Source organism: Chelonoidis abingdonii, chromosome 10, assembly GCF_003597395.2.
Source record: "Chelonoidis abingdonii isolate Lonesome George chromosome 10, CheloAbing_2.0, whole genome shotgun sequence".
NCBI classification, from domain to species: domain Eukaryota; kingdom Metazoa; phylum Chordata; order Testudines; family Testudinidae; genus Chelonoidis; species Chelonoidis abingdonii.
The window spans coordinates 42479005-42495219 of NC_133778.1; the positions used below are offsets into that span (position 1 = coordinate 42479005).

Sequence of the window (16215 nt, forward strand, 5' to 3'; positions counted from 1 at the left end):
TCTGAAGTAGGACTGATTGATTCCAGTCCCCTTTCCTTCCTTTCAACCCATGGACTGCCAGAAGAGGAAATGCTGACCCACTGAGGGGAAACAGGTGCCTTGCCACACTAATTTAGTAAATGTACAGTTTTTACATATGAATTAGAGCTGACAGCTGCCTTCTTAGGCTGTAAATAATACCTTCAAAATGGAACATAAGAAAAGATAAGTCCCTTTTTAGGGAGAGGAGGGGAGAATCTTCCAGGAAGCCCTTTTCCTTTCTTTCTTTTTACTCTACCAAACATGCCTTATTGGATCCACCCATCCTTTTAGCTAAAGTTTCCTCTGGTATCTATTAATATAGCTCTTGGGTTGGCCAGAGAAGGTTGAGCAAGAGCAATGTGAACTGTGCAAAAAAAAATCTGGCTAACTGTATGTACTGTATACAGATTTTAAATATACATGCAACTTATTTTATGAATCAGAGACAATCCACAGGGTAAGCACTTTGGCATCCTTCTGGAGAAATAGTATTATTACAGTATTCATTACTTCCTTATCAAAAACTATACCAGTGATGCTCAAATTTTTGTACTGGTGACCCCATTCACATAGCAAGCCTCTGTGTGCAACCCCCCTTTGAAATTACAAACACTTCTTTACATATTTAACGCCATTATAAATGCTGGAGGTAAAGTGGGGTTTGGGGCAGAAGCTGACATCTCACAACCCCCCATGTAATAATCTTTTGACCCCTGAGGGGTCCCGACCCCACAGTTTGAGAACCCCTGAGCTATACCTAAAAATCATGAAAATACAGCAGACAGTATTACCCAGAAAAAACAGAAAGGCTTATTAACCTGAGAGGCTCTGCTCCAGCAAACACTTACACAGGCGCTTAACTTTATTGCTGTTGAGTATTTCTACTGAAATCCATGGAACTACTCACTGTAATAAAGTTAAGCATCCACATATGTGTTTGAGGGATGGGGCCTAAATGGCTATATTTTTCTTGTAATGAAGAAGAGTTTTAGCAGCTGCGAATTGATAACGTAACATAGGCATTTAAGACATGGCACATATTGGGTGTCTAAGCCTGTGTTGAAGTTTCTATAAGCAACCAAAATAGCATTTGTCAAGAAACTGATGGATTCAGAGAATGCCTTATAGGTGCTTGTTAGGTTAACTAGCTCTTCTAGGGGCTTAAGTAGCAGTTGCTAGGCGCCTGCCTGTATAGAAGTTTTGGGCCACTGGATTCCAGTGTCAGTCTGGTGGCCTCTACCATGCCCACTCCTGCATATTAATACATTCAGCACTAGTATATGGACCTTTGCATGATGCAGAAGATACATGGAGGCCCTCAACTGTGTGGGTGCTTCACTAGTACCCCACCTTCTGCAGCCCAACTATGGGGGACAAAGCGTTAGAGTGCATTCTCCCAAGACAAATAAACTCCTTGCTCTAATCACAATTAAGAATTTAGTATTAAATGAACAATATTTTATGTGTAGTTCCTGTTACTCTGATTTTCAGGAAAACAACCGGAGAATGAAGGAATACATCCACTGGGTAGATATACTATGTTAAGATTTTCACTGAGAGCTGACTGAATTATCCTTCAAGTAGAACCTGCACATTTTATTGACTATTACCGTAATTCATTCTTTTTTCTAATCAACAGACGCACATTGTAAGAGCAATGAGGTGAGTGGTCTGCTTGGTCTATTGTTTATCTTAACTCCCAAGAGAAAAAAATGAAGAGGAAAGCTGATTTAAAATGTCCATCATTAAATGGATGCAGATCAACACTATGGAAATGGTTCCTGAGGTCACAGTAATACCCAGAATAACAAGGCTGTGGGTTTGGATAGTACCTCCAGTACTTCCACTAGCGGTATCCTATGCACATGCACATACAGTACCACTTTCATTATTATTTCAGAATGAATATATCAATAGAAGTTACTGAAACATGAGAAAAAATGTTTTGCATCTTACTCACAATAGTTATCCTCTACCTGGACCTTTTTTAAAATTATACATATGGAAAATTCTCATGTACAAATGGCATTATGGAAATTCTTGAAGAACAACAACAAATGTGCTCAGTTTACAAGAAAAAAAATTGTTTTTCTTACTGCCTGTACAAGTAGGTTCTGAGAGCCACTGAAATAATACAATAAGTAAACAGTTTCTTTGCTTATAGATTCCAAAGACAGGAGGTGATCATCTAGTCTGACCTGCTGTACAACACAAGCCACAGAACTTTCTCCAAAATAATTCCTAGAGCATATCTTTAAAAAAACCCAAACCATCCAATCTGGATTTAAAAATTACTAGTGATGGGATTGTACAGATGGTAAATTGTTCCAATGTTTAATTACTCTCTCAGTTAAAAATGTACACCTTACTTCCATTCTGAATTTTCTAGTTTCATTGTCCAGTTCTGGTATTGCTATACCTTTCTCTGCTAGATTGAAGAGCCAATTTTTATATATGTTCCCCAGGTAGCTACTTATAGACTGTAATCAAGTCACTCCTTAACCTTCTCTTTTTTATGCTAAATAGACAGACTCGAGCTCAACTGTTCTGAGGCGCGGTTTCTAATCCTTTAATCATTCTCATAGCTCTTCTCTGAACCCTCTCCAATTTATCAACATCTTTTTTGAATTGTGGACACCCGAAATGGACAAAGTTTTCCAGCAGCGGTTGCACTAGTACGAAATAGGAAGTAAAATAACTTCTTACCTCCTTCTCAAGGTTCCCTTGTTTATACCTCCCAGGACTGCATTATACACACAGCTTTCCCTGAACGCAAACCTTAAAGCAATTTGGAAAAAAAAAATCTTAAAAGGAGAGTTATTTCTGGTTATAATGTTCAAAAATCATTGGGCAGATAGTTAGACACCACAGTTATGGAGTCTGTATCAGAACCTACACAGCCATTAGACCAACACCATGTTTTTTCAGCTGAGACTGGCCATGTAATTAGTTTAATCATGTAAAATTTTATTTCAGATATAAAAACTTCTCAGACATTTACAGGTCACTTAGTCAGTTCTGCTACTTTAAGTGAAATTAAATGAAAAACATACAGAAATGATTGCTTAATGTAAAATATGACATTTGGTAGTACATATCCAAAATATTTTAAAATAAAATTCATTTAAGATTTACAAAGTACGTGTGTATGAGTGATCCTCACTTGAAATTATAGTAAGATAAGAATCAAACTTGTTAACCTCCTGCCCAAAGTACAGTAGAACACAAGGCACAATGTTAGAAAGTAAGGCCTGGTCTACACTACACGTTTAAACCGAATTTAGCAGCGTTAAACTGATTTCACCCTGCACCCGCCCACACAACAAGGCCCTTTATATCGATATAAAGGGCTCTTTAAACCAGTTTCTGTACTCCTCCCCGACGAGAGGAGTAGCGCTGAAATCAGTATTGCCATGTCAGATTAGGGTTAGTGTGGCCACAAATCGACAGTATTGGCCTCCGGACAGTATCCCACAAGTGCACTCACTTGTGATCGCGCTCTGGAACAGCCATATCCTACATCGGCTTATGGCCAGGTAACAGGAAAAGCCCGCAAACTTTTGAATTCATTTCCTGTTTGCCCAGCATTGAGCTCGTTAGCTGTGGTGGCAAAGCAGTCCCAAATCCAAAAAAGAGTTCTCAGCATATAGACCATATTAGAATACTGGATCTGATCGCTGTGTATGGCGGAGACAAATCTGTTCTATCAGAGCTCCGTTACAGAGACAAATGACAAAGCATTTGAAAAAACTCCAGGCTAGATAGCAGAGACCACAGGGAGGCCTCAGCACAGTGCTGCGTGACAAGTGTAACAGAAAGCCAGAAGAATTCTCGTTCAATTTACCTTCCCTCCCCGCCGTCGTCGAAGAAAAGGGTAAAAAATTGTTTTCTTGCCATTTTTCAATGTCACCGTATGTCTACTGCAACTGCTGTTAGATGTGGTGCTGCGGCATTGAACAGCAGCATCCCCTTCCCTTCCTTTCTGATGGCAGACAGTACAAATGTGTGGAAAACCATCATCAGCGCTAGTAACGTGAGTGCTCCTGCCTTGCCTCGGTGAAGGTCCAGCCGGGGCGCCCAGGGTAAAATTGGGGGTGTAGATTGTACTCATATTTAACATTTGACTTCCCTGTCTTTCGTTTGGTGTGCTATTGTCTCGAGCTGCTTTGTTGTTCTATGCTAAGATCATATGCTTAGGATGTTCAGATCTTCAAGCATGCTGAGAATCCCCTCTGGTAGACAAGGGCCGCGCCTAAGCCCTACCATCCCACCTGCTCCCTCATTCATACTCGACACCTCGTTTCTGTGGGGTGCCTGCGTGCCGCTTGCTTCCTTATTGGATCCACTGCCTGCCTCTTGCCTTCCTGCGTACCTCTCTTTCCACTCCGTCTCATTTCTTAAAACACTCAGAGTAGCATGTAACTGTCTACTCCCTTGCGTGAAGGCTGTGTGCCATCTCTAATTGCAGTGCGGGTGGTTGCGCAACGCGACTGTGGACTTCTCTGCATTCCCACCAACTAACACCTCTTTAATGCTTCTACTCGACGCCATAGTGAACGAAGATAACAAGGTCACAGGCAGCTGGAGAGGCTGCCTCCCCCTCACATTTATCTCACTAAAATTTCAGTGTTCTTATCCTTGCATCATTATTATATACTGTTCATTCAGCAACAGAATGGGGCACACTGCCACGGTTTTTGTACCTCTTGTGGTGAGAAGGGGTGTGTGGATAGGGAGGACGGAAGCACGAGTTGGGAGGTTAATCGTACTGGTGAGAACGAAAAATATCCATGATTTGTCTTCGTGTTGTAGCGCAAGTTTGGGGCTTTGTGGGCATCCCCTCTCTTTTTAGGTAAATAATACTTTGGCCCTTAGTCCTGCGAACAGGTTACATCTTTGTTTTCTGGGTCCTCATGAGAAAAGGGTAGCTGTGCAGATCTCTCGGTGGTTCATGGCACTCTGGACCAGAGCAGCTGTTTTGCTGCGTTCTTGAGGTGCTTCATTGCTCTCTTTTAGGTTATATTATATGCCTAACAAACATGACTCTTTGACTGGGCCACCAGATATCATTAGAGTTCTATTGAAGCTGTGCTTATTAGTACCAGCGAAATCCAAAACATACAGAAGGAATTGTATCCCTCTCGGGGAGTTCTATTACTGTACCAAGCACTCTCCTGCATGCTCTCGAGATGCCATGTACTGCCAAAATCACCATTGAACTCAATAGCCTAAGCGAGTCCATAGTAGCGATGAAGTCTTCGTGTGCGTTTCAGGCCAGCATCCTTAAGTGTAATGTCTATCCTGCATGACGGTTAAAAAATGCAGATTGAAGTATTACAATGCATTTAGGTTCATGCATGATTTTGCTAAGTTGGTTTTTATCCTCTTGAAATATTATTTTTTAACTAATTCATCTCCACTTTTGTCAATTGCAAACAGTACAAAATGATTGCATAACTGTCATCTCATTGCCAAATTACAACAGAGCGTTTGCAATAGAAAAATTAACCATCTCTGCTTACCTTGCAAAGGCAATATTGGAATGCTGCCTGTGTTGTAGTGTGCACTCGCAGACCGCCTCTTGCATGCCAATGTAGCAGCATGCCAATTGATAATTCATGATTGGTTTGACAGTGGACAGAAGGCAAAACAAGCTCCACGGTTGCCATGCTATGGCGTCTGCTAGGGCAATCCAGGGAAAAAGGGCGCGAAATGATTGTCTGCAATTGCTTTCACGGAGGAAGGATTGAGTGATGACATTTACCCAGAATCACCCGCGACACTGTTTTTGCACCATCATGCATTGGGATCTCAACCCTGAATTCCAATGGGCGGAGGAGACTGTGGGAACTATGGGATAGCTACCCACAATGCAATGCTCCAGAAATCGATGCTAGCCTCGGTACATGGACGCACACCAACGAATTAATGTGCTTAGTGTGGCCATGTGCACTCAACTTTATACAATTTGTTTTACAAAACTGGTTTATGTAAAACCAGACTAATACCGCAGTGTAGACATACCCTCAGAGAACCTTCTCCATACCTGTTCCAGGAAAATAGTATTCATTCTATATTAACTGCTGTGATGAAATAAATAATCGTTTGCTGTTATTGTGCGGTACAGGTACACTGTTTAATTAAATGTCCAAAAGATTCAACTGAGTATGCAGTAAGCATCTTGTTGTAAGTCCTGTTTTAAAGGACTTCTTTCTCTTCTGAGTCGTCCATGTAGATCCAGCTCCTCCTCTGGGACGATGATGGACCAGCAGAATATACATTTATTATTGGTATGTCAACAAGGCCTGCAAGTAACCTATTCACTGCATATAGATCCTGAAAAACTGGAGATGTTACACTGGCAAGTACTGGACAATGCAGGGAAAAGAAAAATAAGCAGTCTGTGCTACAAATTTTAGAACTAGTAACTAAACAACCCACCAAAGAACTATATTATTGCAGAGAACTATTTTTGTAACTGATCAGTTTTTTGTCTTTGCTTACCCTGTTGCATACAAATGGAAGAGGAAAAAATGCAATTTTCTCCTAAACTCAGTGCCAGTTACATGAAAGGAAAAACATTCATTCAAGGGCACTGAAGGAGAAACAATTATGCAGTGCTCCTTCTAGGCTGAAAAAGGCCACCTATTACAGAAATTCAGGGGTGGTGCAGGGCTGCATGAGCCAGCTACTGCTAAATATCGTCTGCCTTGTCTAGTCTTCTGGGACAGCCACGTCACTGTAACCAGACAACAGTGGCTCCAGAAGGTTTGCTGTCTGTGGCCAGTACTTAAGCCCCAAGGCGGCGGCCCACACTCCCCTCCCCCTGGATTTGTGCTGATGAACTGGTGAGAAGCCTCACCCGGCGCTTAGCCGCCTTTCGACTGGGCCGCGCAGAGCGGGTGTGCAGGCGCCGTCCGTTCGCAGCGACAATTTCAAATCCGCTGGCCGCGCGCAACCTTAACAAGGCACACGGCGCCAGTTAGCGCCCGCTTCGGGCGGCCCCTCTTTCCTCAGGCCCAGGGCTGGTTTGGGCTAATTCCCGGCTAGCAGCACACCAAGGGGGGCAGCCAGCGCCCTCCCACCAGGGCTGGGCACGAACTGAGCTGCAGCGGCGGTAGAAACACGGGCTGGCCATGACCCCACCCTCGGGCTGCGGCTGCCCCAGAGACCGAACCCCGCAGCGCCTCAGCCGCCTCCAGTCTCTGCAGCTCGCCGGGGCACACCAGATGGGCTGCCCCTCCCCAATCTTCGTCACTCTCCCTCTTACGGTTTGACAACGGACCACAACTCCCATCATGCTCCACGCCGCTCCGCCAATAGCGAGGGAGCTTCTTTGCCGGCTGCGCCAGGAATGGACCAGTCGTTGCGTTCGCTGTTGCTGGGTGCAGGAGGGGCCAATCAGAGAGCGGCCGTGACGGCGGCGGCAGGACGGTTACGGTTCAAACGCTGGTGGTGAGTGTTGAGAAGCTGCGCGGGGTGATCGCTGGGCTGCTAAGCCGGGCCCCGCCCGGGGGCTGAGGAGAAGGGCGCGCAGCGGGACACTAAGCGGCGGCCTAGGTGGCGCTTTCACTGAATTAGCGATCTGGGCTCGGAAGTGTGACCCGCCCTGAACGTAGCTCGGCTGCGGTGCAGTAAACACGGGCACCTCCTGGAGCTGTTCCACAGTCCGGCGTCTTGCACAGTTCAGGGGTAAGGGAAGCCGAATCGGCTAGGAAACCACCCCCCTCCCCCGGTGCTCCTGCTTTTTGCTGTCTAACCAGGCTTAAAGGCCCAGCTTTTCAGCGGCATCTAGGCACCTAACTCCTGTTGATGTTAGTGGAAGTCAGGCACCTAAATGCTTTTGAGGATCTGGCCCGAAGTAGCTGCCAGCTGTGTGGTACTGGCATGTATGACTGCTGCAGTTGGACCTACAGCATGTTAAAGCTGGACCTGGCAGTTCATTGTCAAAGGCTGCACATAAAATCAAGAAAATTGGCAGTTACGAGAACGCAAATGAGGGAATAGTAGCAGAGCACCCTTATGGTGCAAAGCATCAGCCAGGAAATGTGGTTTTAGGCTGAAAAATTAAAGGTTGTATTATGGGGTTTCACATTAACCTGCAAAGTCAGCCTGGAATCTGAAAGTCAATCTGGGCTCTCTCTGGCTTGTACCTTGCCAACAATAGAGATTCTGGAACTTGATTAGGTCACTCTTCTGTTAATAATGTGATACAACTCCAGGAGAGTAAGCTATGTTGTCTTTTGAGTGCAGTCCAGGCAGGAATAAAATGTTAATTCAGCAAAGACTTCTGCACTGTGTTGACTTTCAGTGAAGTCATTTAGTGCACAGCATTAAATACCTAAGTCTGCAGGATGAAGGCATTAGTAAAGTAAGCAGAATGAAAATTAAATACATACAAGAAATGTCTGCTGAAGAAGTAGCCACCAATCCTTTATAGTAATTCTTACAGTAGAACTACTCTCAGACTGAACAGTCTTGCTCTCTCTCCACCACCCCCCTTGCTCTTTCAGGCTAAACAAAATATGTTTAATTATGTGTACAGCATTATTAGTATAATGCATGTATTAATATTTACAATAATGCATAATTATGTCAGTGCAATATTTTTTGTACACTGTTGTGTTTAATAGATGCTTCAAATGTAAATAGCTCTTGTTTAAAGGGAAAATTACTCAGTCCATAATAAGGACTCGCTCCTGGACGGGCCTGGGGAGAAGGTGACTATAAAGTAACAGCAACTTTAAGCCATTTGAAAACTTGTCTCAAATGTTTATTTTAGGATTACAGTACGCTACCCAGATAAAAAACTTGTAGGAATTCTCCCTACTCCCATGATTGTTACCAATCCAATATGTAGCAGCCATTTCAAAACATTCTCTATGTTTTATACCATAGTTAAATCTTCCTACTGGATAGTATTTAATAACTGATTCTCATTCTGGAAGGGGAAAATGTTTTGCTTTTTTCCACAGAAAACTCCCCCCCCCCAATCTAAAATAAGTTTAGTTCAGTTCAAAATGAGCCAGCAGGTGCAGTTTCCCCTCTTCACTTGAGTGGACTACAGTATTTGGAGTTTTGGGGAAAAAACTACATGCACAGTAATATGATGTCACACCTCCATATATTTTCTATTCTGCTCTATATGTGTATGATAAAACATCAAAACAGGAAGTAAACATGATGTTGCATCCTTAGTTTTTAGTTAGATAGTTTTAGAGCTATTTATATTCAAAATTGTGCTGAATAGAGTAAACAACACATCACTTGTAATATGGCCAATACAAGTAAGTTCTACTGAATGCTGTAACCTAACTGTTGCTTAAAAGTCACCAATAGAGCTTTCAAAAACATACAAGAAGAACAGCACCTAAAGTTTCAATAGCAATCAGTATTGGGGAGAATAAATCTCTTTATTAATCTACAACAGCTCAGATTGTCTTGTGTGATTGTGTTGTGCTTTTATGTGTGCTGCAGCACTATGTCCCAGATAAAAACAGAAGATGAACTGATCCTTTTTGAAAAAGAGATCAAAGAATTTTGGACGAAATTCAAAAGCATTTGTGGTAGTGAATACGCCAACCAGACTTTAGGACTAAGAGAATCATGCAAGGAGTCCATAAAAGCACTCTCAGGTACAATATTCATGAGTTTCCATAGCTAATTTATTTTTAACTTTGTCTTCAGTTGATTAAAATAAATCTCTTTATTACAGAGAAGTGGTCCAAGAAATTAAAAGAAGGGGATCTAATGATTGACAAAATTCAGGAATACAGAAATGGTATGATCTCAGCTCGTATTTATTACTTCTAAGATGAACTAATGTGTTCTGTCAGAACAAAACACTTCATCTTAAAATGGTTCAGTTCAAAGTGAACTGCAAAGCCCAAATGAAGATATTAGACCAGGATTTCTGGTCAAAATGCTTTTATTAACAGAATAGGTGATCTTCAAATCCAGAAATCCCAAAATCTAATTAAACCATCTGTCTTGTATAGCACTGAGTAAGTTGTTGCCACTTAATAAAAAATGAATAAAGGAGAGCCTTGCAAAGCTCAAGAAAACATACCAATTGTGGTACCAAGTCAGTTTACTGTGATAAGAAAACAAAAAATTACTTAAAGTTTACTTGTGCAGCAGAGTACAGTTTTGCACGGCTAATAATTTATTTCTGGACTAACTGCCTCCCACATCCTGATTAATGGGCAAAATCATCTTGTAAATCTAGGATTAACTCACTCATTTTAGCTTTGCAAGTCACTGTTAAAAGTTAGGGATAAAAAAAATCACAATGTAACTAGCTATAGGTAGTCTACTGTTACAGATAGATCTCTTGACACAAAATGTGTAATGATGGGATCATTGCACCCTTCTAAAGTGACAGGAATGCAAAAGCTTTGCAGTTCTGTCACCGAAAACAAGCCAAGTTGCACTTTTGAATAGCCAAGAGATGCCATAGGGCCTTCATTTAGAAGTTATTCTGTGCTTTCCTTCTAAGCACGTAAACAGTTCAGAATAATTTTTGTTTGTACTTGATGCTTGCAGTAGAAGGGCTGCCTCATACAAACAAGAATGCTCACTTCTCTGTCTCCGTGAAATAACTTACACACGTGTTTTTGTAGCACCTAAGCATAACTTTACTCACATGAGTAATCTTCGATTTTGAGGGAACCATTTGTGCATAAAGCTATGTACATGTACAAAAGTGTGTGCAGAATCAGGGACTTAGTTAACTAAGGCTAACTGTAAATATTCAAGTTTCTCTTCCTCATAGAGATCCTCCAGCAGAACATATGCATTGAAGAAAAGCAAGAGAACTTAACTGAAATTAATTCCAAAATAAAGCACGAAGAAGAACAAAATAGAGACTTTATTGATCGCATCAAAGAGCTTAAGGAAGAGTTGACCAGAAAAAAGGAAAGTAAGTTGTAAAATTGAATGAACATGAAAACACTCCAAGACTTTTAGAATATGAAGTCTTCTAAAGAGTATACTGGTGGCTTTCCAGTAGGTGTTTCCAGCACTGTAGCTGTGCAAATCTTTGTAATTAGCATGTCGATACTGTAGTGCGTGTACAATATAGACAATAGTGGCTTAGGATGTAGAGATAAGGTGGTGCTTAGTTTGAACAATTGTATATAAATGATCACTTATCAGTGGAGCACTGAATAAAAAAAACTAAAATCCTGTAACTTGTCATTCTAAAAAGCTGTATTTTCATAACTGACAACTACATGAACAATACTTTGAATGACAAAATATACTTTAAAGCAGATATTTGATTCTTAAAATAGCATTCATAATAACTAAATAGCCCCACACTAGAGTGTGTAATTAATTAGTGCTACTCAGATTTACATGAATAGAAATGGGATAGTTGTCATGACCAGAGAGATTCAAAAAAGAAAAGACACTTGCTTTTAACAGACTTATTCTGCAGGATTTTCCAGTGTTCTAAAATTTGTTTAAAAATGCTTTACTCTTGCTTTGACATTTCTTAGTTATATCTGCTAAAAACAAGGCCACCAAAGAGAGGCTGGAAAGATTGAATAAGTCTAAAGAACTGTTTGAAGAGCGGCTTGGGCTAGAAATACGCAGAATTTTTGGTAAGTTTCCAAGTACACACGTGTTCGATTACTTACCCTAGTCCAGGCGTAGGCAACCTATGGCATGCGTGCCAAAGGTGGCACTCGAGCTGATTTTCAGTGACACTCACATTGCCAGGGTCCTGGCCACCAGTCCGGGGGACTCTACATTTTAATTTAATTTTAAATGAAGCTTCTTAAACATTTTAAAAACCTTATTTACTTTACATAGAACAATAGTTTAGTTATATATTATAGACTTATAGAAAGAGACCTTCTAAAAATGTTAAAATGTATTACCTGGCACTCGAAACCTTAAATTAGAGTGAATAAATGAAGACTCGGCACGCCACTTCTGAAAGGTTGCTAACCCCTGCCTTAGTCATACCCCTGACAAGTTGGCAAAACACAATCACCCTCTCACACTAGACAAATGGGGTAGATTTTTTTCTTAAATTGTACTTGCACATAGGAAAAAACTTACTGTACTATTTACATGGTTATGAATGTGACTTATCTTCACTGGCACTTGTAGTCAATCTGAACAGGGTGTTGCTGATTTGTTTGCTGCAAAGCAATAGAAATCCTTTCTTCTGGCTGTTCTGTATGGCTACAAAGCAATAAAAATGTCTGCTACTGCCGTAGGAACACTTCTGACTGGATAGAGGTGAAATAAGACAAATAGTTATAAATGTTTCAGATAAACTAATCTCAATTTATAATGATAAAATCTTTTAAAGTTTGGTCCAAAATACATATTTTGGACTATATAAATGTAATAAAAGATCCAATATTAATTTTATTTTGGGCACTTATTGGACCTATACTCAACTGTCAGGTAGTTTAAATGGATACTCAGATAGTTTAAGCCCAAAAGTTGAGTTTCCCTTTTTACAAAGAGAGACGTCTAGGTTTATTACACTTGTCAGCTCAGGAATATCTTTTACTAACTGAAATTTAACTGGATGTGGATGCCATTTAGTATCCTATGTGAAGTTAGTGGTTTTGTTGAACTCTATTTCTGCTTTTGCTTTAGATGAACAGTTGCAGTTTATATTTCGATGTATTGACCACAAAGATCCTGACAAGCCATTCACGTTTACTCTCTCTATAAACGAACAGGGAGACTATGAAGGTATATGTAGAGATTAAATGTGTATTTTATTTAAAGTGGTTTTTGAACCAATCTCATGTGGGAGGTGCACATGCACATACACAGAGGGGTCGCAAGTTCCGTAGCGAACAGTTCAGTCTTTAGACTGCTACCGATGAAGGTGTGTCCCAAGAAGCACTGTAATTGCAACCATCCTTTGGCAGTCTCCTCCCAGCCACTGTGGTGCCTTTCTGAAACAGACCGCACTTTGAGCTCTTTATCAGCCCTTGCCCCCGCCGGTTCCTACTGTAAGTAATAGTTCAAGGTGCCCAAAACCCGTCCGACAGTGCCCATAAAACCTTCTCCAAAATCTAGACCGGCCAGTTTTCTAAGCATTAGAACTGTTTTATTAGAAGATAGAGGACAGAACTTGGCCTTCTAACTTCTATGCAAACTCCCTGGCATCAATGAATTTGGCCTAGGGTACCCATCCAAAAACATCACATCACTTTAAATAAATAGGATTTCAGAAGAAAAAGTAGGATGTGCTCATGTTATTAAATTGCCATGCTGATGCACAAGAGGGCTCAATTAAGATTGCACAAACAACCTTAATTCTGGCATTTTCTAACTTTTGAATCCTTGGATTTGTAACTCTAACATTCTTCTAATTATAAAATAAATACACAACTGTTTCCCTCTCCCACCTTTGTGTGTATAAAGTTTTGGCCCTTGAGATATTAAGCAAAAATTGGCTGGGGAAAAGCTGAGAAAAGAGAAGTGAATAAAGCATGAAAGAGTGTGAGTGACCATCTCAGTTTTTTCCTCCTTTGAATTTTTTTGGGATGCCAACCCTAGGGTATGGCTACACTTGAAATTTCAAAGCGCTGCCGCGGCAGCACTTTGAAGTGTGAGTGTGGTCGGAGCGCCAGTGCTGGGAGACAGCTCTCCCAGTGCTGCACGTAAACCACATCCTCTACGGGTGTAGCTTGCAGCGCTGATTACACTGAGGCTTTACAACGCTGTATCTAGCAGCGCTCAGGGGGGGGTGTGTTCACCCCCTGAGCGCAAAAGTTGCAGTGTTGTAAAGTGCCAGTGTAGCCAAGCCCTTAGAGGCAGCTGTACTTCGGGAGCCCATTAAGCCCAATCTGTACTTCGGGAGCCCATTAAACAGCAACACAACTTTTTTTCCTACTGCTAACAAATCAAAATTTGTGCATTAAATGGGAGAGACATTAAATATAGGGAACTCGCTCATCCCCCTCTGAACGTTTTCATGTACTGCTCAAATTCAGACAGCATTAACGATCCTTTCCTTCCACCATAACCCAGATGCACTAAGGAAATACAGCTTTTAGAAGCTGCTTTTCAACTCACTGCTCTCTTACTACTGGCATTTCTTAAACCTAATTTTCACAATAGAAACCCTATTATTCCTCTGAAATTAATGAAGCAGATAGCAATGATGAGGGACCTCTATTTTTACTATTTCAGGTAGAAACTATACTCTAATCCTCAGCGTCTCTTAATCTTTCTCTCTTCCCATTTTCTCCTTGGCTGAAAATCAGTCCATGGATTTTTAGGCTTAAAATAGACAAATGGAGCACATGCAAAGCTACAGAAAATGGTTAGATTACTAAGACACTAAAAGGAGTGAAAGGGTAAGAGACCCTTAATATAATGAACTAAAATGCATCTCTGAGCTGGCATATAGTTGTTTACCCAACCCATTAAATGAAAAAATCAAGTCAAACATTGTGAAATAATTGACTCAGTCTTGTTTTCGGGGAAAGAATACTTGAGACTAGGAAGTATCACAGCATGCTTCACTTATCTTGGAAATAAAAATTGTTTTCTAATTGTTTCCTTCTAGTGACAAGCAGCTCTCCTCCTCTGGATTGTATAGCAGAACTCCAGCTAAAAGTGAGAGAAACCAACAATTTTGCTGCATTTATTGCCAACATCAGAAAAGCTTTTACAGCTTTGTCTTATAAGTAATCTGCAACTATATGTAAAATTGGCTTCATACCTCTCTTCCTGTCCCTGCATGCATTCCGTGCTTTTCCTTTTTGTATTAACACAACAGTGGAGTGAAAAGTAATATTTGTCTGTTTTAATATTCCATTTTCTAAATAAAGAAAAATGGTGAAATGTTTTAGTCCATCTTTATCAGCCAGATGTATTTTTGGTAAGTCATTGTAAACAATATATAATTGAAGCAAATATTTCTTCAGTCCACTGTCTCTGCACAGGTAACTGTGGACTAGCAGTAAATCCAGTCACTAAACTTGTAACTCAAAAGAAAGCCAGCACATCATCTTCAAGGAAATAAGGCTAAAGCAATCCAATAGCCTATGCTAAATTTACCTTCAAAGGATTTGAGTCCTGCATTTAAAAACTTCCAAAAGAATCAGGCTACCACATTAATAGAGAGATGGTGTTTCTACTCACTCAGAAACTTAGCCCAAGAGTAAAGTAGCAGTCACTAGTTTTGTTTTTTAGTAAAGGCTTACAATAATAGAAACATTCATCACACTCCAGTTCTACATCAGTGGAGAGAAAGGTGTCAGTACACTTGGTTCAACAAAAGAGTCAAGGCAAATTCAAGCAACAATGGGTAGATTTAATGTGTGATCGGAATCACTTTGGCAAGGAACAGACCTTGACTGTTTAACAAACTGAACAATTTAAAGAAATATGATCTTTAGGCACCTCAGTGATCTTAATTTTTTTTTTTTGAGGATGTTTCATCTATGGAAGTAGGGAACTCTTCCACATACGTAGTGGGAAAGTGACCTTTTCTCTCCTTTAGGGTCCCATACCACCATCCATTATCATTCTTCTGGTGAAAGTCACCTGTTGAGAGAATGTATTTTTATTAATTCAGTGGATTTATACATGTGTATTGTGTCATTTCTGCATGGACCCTTGTTTAAAACTTCTCTCTTCCCCTTCCTTTGTAGCACAGTCTAATTAAGTTTAAATGTCTCTTTTGGCTAGTTTAAGATGGAGTTAAAATTAGATGACAAACCACACTTACTACAGCATTATATCACAGGACCCTATTCTCCACTGCACTCAGTCTCATTCCTCAAGCTAGCACAGGGTCGGCAACCTTTCAGAAGTGGTGTGCCAAGTCTTAATTTATTCACTCTAATATAAGGTTTCGCGTACTGGTAATACATTTTAACATTTTTAGAAGGTCTCTTTCTATTAAGTCTATAATATATATTGTTGTAAATAAGGTTTTTAAGATGTTTAAGAAGTTTCATTTAAAATTAATTAAAAATGCAGAGCCCCCTGGACCGGTGGCCAGGACCCGGGCAGTGTGAGTGTCACTGAAAATCAGCTTGCTTGCCACCTTTGGCACACATGCCATAGGTTGCCTACCCCTGAGCTAGCATTTCAGCTGAAATAGGATTTGGAAAAAACGGGAGGATGTTAATTACCTTTTTGCAAACTTAGCTCATCATCTCTTTTAGCTTGGTAGTCATACAAAGCCTTGCAGATACCATT

General features: G+C 40.7%; 2 protein-coding genes across 3 annotated transcripts in view; one reads left to right on the plus strand and one right to left on the minus strand.

The window, feature by feature from the left end:
* G6PC2 (glucose-6-phosphatase catalytic subunit 2) overlaps window positions 1-7336 on the minus strand; it is a 24036-nt gene extending 16700 nt beyond the window's left edge. Inside the window, exon 1 of the mRNA XM_032770925.2 lies at window positions 7292-7336. The gene's annotated coding sequence lies outside the window, so the exon portion shown is untranslated. The remainder of the gene's footprint in view (window positions 1-7291) is intronic.
* On the plus strand, window positions 7213-14850 carry SPC25 (SPC25 component of NDC80 kinetochore complex). 2 transcript variants are annotated; one of them, XM_032770927.2, is made up of 7 exons: window positions 7216-7476; window positions 9499-9656; window positions 9737-9802; window positions 10796-10942; window positions 11523-11627; window positions 12643-12741; window positions 14573-14850. In XM_032770927.2, the coding sequence occupies exons 1-7, from the start codon at window positions 7376-7378 to the stop codon at window positions 14695-14697; spliced, it is 801 nt and encodes a 266-aa protein (XP_032626818.1). In that variant the 5' UTR covers window positions 7216-7375; the 3' UTR covers window positions 14698-14850. The 2 variants fall into 2 exon arrangements, with proteins under 2 accessions (XP_032626822.1, XP_032626818.1); XM_032770931.2 differs by lacking the exon at window positions 11523-11627 and having other exon boundaries at window positions 7213-7476.
* The last annotated feature ends 1365 nt before the right edge of the window (window positions 14851-16215 follow it).

Bases quoted from the DNA above. Each gene is read 5' to 3' on its own strand.
- SPC25 (XM_032770927.2), top strand. From the start codon at position 7,376: ATGGACCAGTCGTTGCGTTCGCTGTTGCTGGGTGCAGGAGGGGCCAAT. The intron at 10,943-11,522 runs GTAAGTTGTAAA...GACATTTCTTAG, and splicing joins GTTGACCAGAAAAAAGGAAA to TTATATCTGCTAAAAACAAG. The intron at 11,628-12,642 runs GTAAGTTTCCAA...CTTTTGCTTTAG, and splicing joins AGAAATACGCAGAATTTTTG to ATGAACAGTTGCAGTTTATA.